This window comes from Eschscholzia californica, unplaced genomic scaffold, assembly GCF_041429995.1.
Source record: "Eschscholzia californica isolate CP2 unplaced genomic scaffold, dmEscCali1.0.p SCAF_3, whole genome shotgun sequence".
NCBI lineage: Eukaryota > Viridiplantae > Streptophyta > Magnoliopsida > Ranunculales > Papaveraceae > Eschscholzia > Eschscholzia californica.
The window spans coordinates 8975839-8982672 of record NW_028238420.1 but is presented as its reverse complement, the minus strand read 5'-3'; the positions used below and the strand labels follow the sequence as shown (position 1 = coordinate 8982672).

General features: G+C 31.3%; 1 protein-coding gene across 2 annotated transcripts; it reads left to right on the top strand.

The window, feature by feature from the left end:
* The first annotated feature begins 282 nt into the window (after positions 1 to 282).
* LOC147548211 (uncharacterized) lies at positions 283 to 2125 on the top strand. 2 transcript variants are annotated; one of them, XM_086670861.1, is made up of 5 exons: positions 283 to 1103; positions 1194 to 1301; positions 1476 to 1541; positions 1671 to 1736; positions 1835 to 2125. In XM_086670861.1, the coding sequence occupies exons 1-5, from the start codon at positions 528 to 530 to the stop codon at positions 1949 to 1951; spliced, it is 933 nt and encodes a 310-aa protein (XP_086526987.1). In that variant the 5' UTR covers positions 283 to 527; the 3' UTR covers positions 1952 to 2125. The 2 variants fall into 2 exon arrangements, with proteins under 2 accessions (XP_086526987.1, XP_086526986.1); XM_086670860.1 differs by having other exon boundaries at positions 465 to 1103; positions 1188 to 1301.
* The last annotated feature ends 4709 nt before the right edge of the window (positions 2126 to 6834 follow it).

Here is a 6834-nt window from a genome sequence, read left to right as displayed (position 1 = left end):
AAATCAAGTTATAGTGAGTGGAGATGACTTGGATACTATACCTTTTGTTAAAATCATTGTCCGTTCGAGAGATCTCACAGTGTTTTCTTCATAAGAAATGATAAGCTTAGCGAAGGTATAATTTCGTGATACCTCTCACCCTTAACGTCCAAATAATTGAGGGATGCCTAGAACAATGACTTGATGACTCACATTCACTAAAAGATTAAGTTTGATTATCATTAATACCACTTAAACATGAGTAAATATATGATTTTTCTGTCCCAAAACTCTAATCTTTTTGTGAATGTATAGAACTCAAGTAAAAAGAGAGCAAACTATGACCTAATTTCAGTGGAGATAGAGGGCCAAGAGGAAAGTTTGTCATATACTACTAATTAAGGGGCTATTCAATAATTATCCATTTATATTATAAAAGTATAAGATTAGAATGCATATAGACCTATTCAATATTTACTTCTTCTACTATTTGGACGTTTAGTTGTACTGATCATAGTTGAAGTACAGAACCTGATTCTTTATCATTTATGAACTTCATTCATATGTATGGTGGAAATCAACATGTTAATTCTTCAGATCCTTCCTTAGTTGAATCACTTGCTTTTCATCATCATAATTATGCCAAGATAGTTGTTGATAATGATGATAATGAAGAAGGATCAGTCGGGTCCGAAAAGACGAGTGGTAGTGGTGGTGAAGAGGGTGGTACCAACAATTACTACACAATGAACCATCTTCCCTTTCTTCATAACCCTAATTCTTCATCCAGTAATGTTATATTTCATGAAGACGCGAATTCTTCTTCACAAGAAGTTACTCAACATAATGAAGCTAGGTTTGATAATGGATCTTTGCTTAGTTTTGGTGAAAGGGTAGTACCAGCTTATACTAATAAGAACTATGGCCTGAGTCATCTAAAGAGTGTTGGGGTAACCGAAACTCGGGTCTCTAGTAGTGACTTGAATACTTCCGAATCGAAAATTATCAAGGATGATGAACATGGTGAAGAGCAGTTTAGATGGTTATATTCTGTTGGTGTTTCGGACGCTAGTATTCAAGAGACTGGATGTTCAGAAACAAACTTACTTAAGCATCCTAACTCGGTAAGACTAATAGAATTTCGAAGAAATTTACCTCAAATGTTTGAATCTCATAAAGTCTTAACCTTAATTGTTTGATATCGTTAGTTGCAGGAGTGTGAAATGAAACCAACCAAGAAACATTGTTCGGGTACTTCACCAAAAAAACCCAAATTACCAAAGAATTGTCCAGCCAAAGACCCCCAAAGCCTCGCAGCTAAGGTACGATTAGCGATCTAGGTAGAATTGTATATATACATGCCTCATTTTGTTCCCTAAATAACGCTGGTGTATTGTAATTAAGAGAGAATGTGTCATTGATTTAAATCCGATACAAAAAATTTACATAGTTCCATTGTATACTAAAAAAAGTTTTCTCCTATGGTTTTGTTTTAGAATCGACGAGAGCGAATAAGCCAACGACTAAAAGTATTACAAGATCTTGTGCCGAATGGGTCAAAGGTATTTTTTTTCTTTCTTCATCACACCCATGAATAAATGGAAACTTAACTAATATATGCTCACAATTTTTATAATTTTCATTATTGTAAATTGGGTTTTCTCTAATTGTTGATCAATAAAAATATGTAGGTTGATCTTGTTACAATGTTAGAGAAAGCTATAAACTATGTCAAATTCCTTCAATTGCAAGTAAAGGTAAGATTTATTTACAAGTCATAAACTTCACTAGTTTTACTTATTAATTAGTGAAATAAAAATGAACTAATATATTTGGTGTTTTGTTTATTATAAAGGTCCTGGGTACAGATGAATTCTGGCCAGCCCAAGGTGGAAAAGCTCCTGAGATTGCTAAAGTGAAGGAAGCCATTGATGCAATCTTATCTTCTTACAGAAATTCAAATTCAAAATGAAAGCTCATCTCCCTAAACTTAGGAGTCATTTAGTGTACAAATCAAAAGGACCCAACTCCATAGCCAAAAAAGGCTTGTTTTGGACTTTTGTGATTTTTTTTTTTTTTTGTTGAAGTTAAGAAAGAAGATTTTCTCTGTGATTTGGTTCTCTTTTGGATTTAGTAGTCTTCAATTCCCTCTCTCTCTTAACAGTGGGTGGTCTAGTTTAACTTCGCGATCTAGTGAGGAGGGACTTTAACCCCATTGAGAATTTTGTATCAAATTGTCTAAGAGACGTAACCGAGACTTCTCAATCCGTCATCTTCTTTTCTTTCTCAAACTGTAAGAAACTTGGAGTTTTCTTAATCGTCGGATCTCTTATTTACTATCAGCCTAATATCAACTACAGGTAGACCTATAGGGCAGACACAAACAGAGATTTCAGACGTAATTCATAGGTCGGGCTATCCATTCGGCTCAAGGTCTAGATTATTCACATATCTCATTGGACTTTGTGCATTAGGTGTGATTTATTTTGTAATACATACTTGATAAGAAACCTGTTAGGCCTTTTTTACTACTAACAATATAGTTTGGGCTGAATAATTTGGTCTAGTGATGAAAAAGCGACCCCAATATCAATATGATTTTTTGGTTCAAAATAATATAGTCTAATTGTAGTTCATACTAATCAAAATAGTTCATACAAATAAATGCAATATTCACCCTGCTTTACAAATAATTGTTTGTTTTCTACCCACAATTTGTTTTTTTACAAATGTCGTTTGTATTCTACAAATTGTTGTCTATGTTAGAAAAGCTGACATGTTCTGAGTTTTGTTGATGTGTTTCAACTTTTTCTCAATTTTGCTGAAGCTTTCACACTTTTTTTTATCTATTTTAGACGATGATTTTTATCTTTTTAGCCACCGTTTTGAGGAAAGCAGAAAAATTTTCGGAGAGGACGGTGAAAAAAAAAAAACTCAAACCAAACGCACATTATCTCTCTTCTCTCTCTCTCTTCTCTGACCGACCCTCTCTTTCTCCAGCCAATTTTTCGGTCGGCGACCTTTGCCGGTGAAGATGATGAGGTAGCGAGAAGATGATGTGGCAGAGAGATGCGATGGGTTGGATGAGAGAGAAGTGATAACTAGTTAACGGTGTTATAACGAAATCTGAAAAAGGAGACCATCTGGGTATTTTTGATAAAGTAGGGGGCTAGGCAGGAAGCTGGTTACAAAGTTGGGGGCTATTTGAAAAATAACTCTTTTATTTATATTTGTGATGTTTTTGTAAATCAAATTTTTTTTTCAAACTTCTGTTTATCCAAACAAATTATTTGATACACATTATTGTTTATTTCGTGCAAACAACAGGCCTACGAGACAAATATTAACAGGAAAAGAATGAAAAGAGAAAAGGAATGAAAAAAAAAGCAATGAACAAGCAGCAACTTTGTTTTTGTTTTTTTTTTTTTTTGGTTAAGGAACCTTAGCTTCAAGATATTCCCAGCCAATCTAAAATTTGGTAGTAAAATGAAAACTGCTCCAAATAATGTTTTATAAATGATATACCTAACTTTTACTTTTTAATTCATACAAGAGACATATAGTCAAAATTAGTTATTGGGAGCATTAAATGCATGTGGTGAAGGTGGTCTCATGGGGTGTGGTGGTTATGCTACAACTTCATACTTGATTAAAATGATCTTTAAGTGATGTTTCTTATAGTTCTAAAGGTCACATGAAATTCTTCAACAAAAAAAAAAGGTCACATGAAATTAAATGCACCAACTAAGCATAGGGTTTTAGTGTTCTGTCACTTGTACACCCTTGTGACTTGTGATACAAAATGGGGTATTTGATAATTGAATTGTATATGCTCCATCACCATATTTTAGATACCACTGTTGTTGTGAACTTTTTATTAATTTATCTATATCTTATTTTAGTTTTTTTGTTGTTGAAATTATCAGATATATATAGAACTTTAAGAGTCATTACAAGAGATTAAAATCTTATTACAGTACATATTAATAAGAAAGTACGGAACATTATGCCAATTCTTGGATAAATACTTTTTTCGAGATCATTTGGCAAAGTTGTCGGCTTGAACGTTGAGGTTTCTGTTGGTGTATTGGAAAAGAACTGTTTCAAACCTGTGTTTCATTTCCTTAATTTTTTGGATATGTATTTTTGATTGCCACTGTATTTCATGAGATTTGTCCGATATGTTTTTAATTACATTTAGGTTGTCACTTTCAATAATGATATTTTGGAAATTCTGAGATTCAACTCATAAGAGGCTATTAAGAATTGTTAATTTTTTGGATATGTATTTTTGATTGCCACTGTATTTCATGAGATTTGTCTGATATGTTTTTTAATTAATTTTTGAGTTTATAGCCCAAAAAACGGGGCTTGATAGGAGATATAGTCCTCTCTAATCCTATAAAGGGTTTCAAAACCAAAAAAATAATATAAATGGATATCTAGTCCATTTGGTCTAATCTAGAGAGAAAACACAAATCTATAGAATAGATATTAATTTATAATACCTATACTAACCTTCTTTAAATATAAAACTTGATTTACATTCGAAAATCTAAAATATCTTTTTTCCATTTTTATCTCCACTTTCTCTCTCCAATCACGTTTAAATTGGAAGGAACCACTATTTTCAATATATTCTGTAACTGAAATCTGGTAACTTTCTCTCTCTCTCTCTCTCTCTCTCTAAAACCGAAATCTTCAATAAACCTCCATTAAACTCACCAGCAGCAGTTCAAACCTCCATTGTTTCATCTTCATTACAGCAGCAGTAAAAACCTCCATTGTTTATCAGGTTTTAAACTGTTTCTCTCTTTGTTCAAACCATTGATAAGATCAAATATTGCTTTTTAGGTTAAAGAATCATATCCTCTCTCTAACAACATCAGATTTTGAGTTTGGTCTTTTTATTTTGTTTAAACATTCAATATCTTTGAATGTTATCTGTTAATTTTCTCACTCTAATTGTTCATACATGTTTATGATCTTGATGTTTAATATTTATTTACCGATTCCTACAAATCTAATAATTCTTTTTAGGTTAAAGAATCATATTCTCTCTCTAACAACATCAGATTTTGATTTTGATCTTTTTATTTTGTTTAAACATTCAATATCTTTAAATGTCTTCTGTTAATTTTCTCACTCTAAATTGCTCATACATGTTTTTGATCTTGATATTTAATATTTATTTACTGATTCTTACAAATCTAAATCTGATGTTCTCATCCAATTATCTTGATGTTTAAGCTCTTTGATTTTCCTCAAATCTGTTTTTTTTACCGTACAGTTAATGAAAGAGTTGTGTTTTCCGTACGGTATGTTATACTGAATATACATTATAATTAGTTTACCATACATTTAAATTTTTCATACTTTAAAGTACATTACGCCAATTTTGGTCGTACTACAACTGTATAACAGAATGTAAAATATATGTAATCTGTTAAAAGTTATACATACTTTAGCAGCATTATTTAAAAAGAATGTTTAATTATTCATAAAGTACGTATAATTGCGTAATTTCTGAAACAGTACACGTAATTTATAGTAAATTACACATATTTGTGTTATATTACAGTGTCAATGTGATTACTAAAATACTATTTATCTCCAACACATGTTGAAGTTTATCAAACATTATGGATAATTTATTCATTATTTAATGTCGTTTATGATAAATTATAAATTTTTCTTACTAATGTATATGTTTTTTTTTTCTTGTAGTAAACCAGCACTGATGAAATTTCCTACAGAATCATCACATTAACTATAGAAGTATAAATTACGATGAAGAAGATTGTTTCTATGATCCTGTTTGGACAACAGAGTCTTATGTGAAGACTTACAAGGAACATATAATCCCTGCCCCTAACTTTGATGAACCACGTACATTTAATGAAGAGTCAAAAACACTACCATGTTTGATTCGCCGTAGACCTTGAAGACCAAGACAGTAAGGATCGAGAGCTCGGACAACAAAAAACATGATTTATGATAAATCACATACTTTATAACAAAAAACATGATTTCAGATTTACATTTCCTAACATGTTACCATAATTTATGGTAAATAATGGACATGTACACGTAAAACACAAGTAATTTATGTCAGAAAATAATCTAAGTATTCAATGGTACATAATGGAAATGACACACATACATATGATAAATTACGTTGTATACATGACAAATGATGGTTTCCTCGTCATAAATAACACATAATTACGAACTTGTTTCATAATTTGTATTCAATGTGTGTTTATGTATGAGAAAATAAAAGTTAAGTGAGAGAAAGTTGATATATATGTTTTGAGTATTAACCCCAAAATCACGCTAATTGATCTCAGAAAATATTCTCTTTCCAAATCTGAAAGTTAAGTGAGAGAAAGTGATATATAGATTTGGTTTCCAAATCTGAAAGGATGAGAGAGAAAACATGTTTTGGAAAATATCCGTTTTCCAAATCTGTTTTGGAAAATATCCTTGATCCGTTACTTCCTATTAAAATCCCCAAATCACGTCCAAATCTTGCCTTTCCAGATTCTTTCCGCCCCCAAATTAAAAACCCGTGAAATATGAAGGTGGGACATTGACGAGACTCTGTTTTAGAAAGTGAGGATTTTTATGTCCATATGGTAAAAGGACTAAAAATCCATTTTTTGGGAAGATTGGATCCTAAACCCTTTTTGAACATTATTTTGGACTATATACCCATTGACTCTTTTTTAATTACATTTAGATTGTCACTTACAATAATGATATGTTTTGGATATCTTGTTTTAGATAATGTTCACAAAACTAATTTTGAAATTAACTTATTATAATAATTTACTCCTCGACTAGTTCCTTATA

Bases quoted from the DNA above. Each gene is read 5' to 3' on its own strand.
- LOC147548211 (XM_086670860.1), top strand. From the start codon at position 528: ATGAACTTCATTCATATGTATGGTGGAAATCAACATGTTAATTCTTCA. The intron at 1,302-1,475 runs GTACGATTAGCG...GTTTTGTTTTAG, and splicing joins CCCAAAGCCTCGCAGCTAAG to AATCGACGAGAGCGAATAAG. The intron at 1,542-1,670 runs GTATTTTTTTTC...AAAAATATGTAG, and splicing joins TTGTGCCGAATGGGTCAAAG to GTTGATCTTGTTACAATGTT.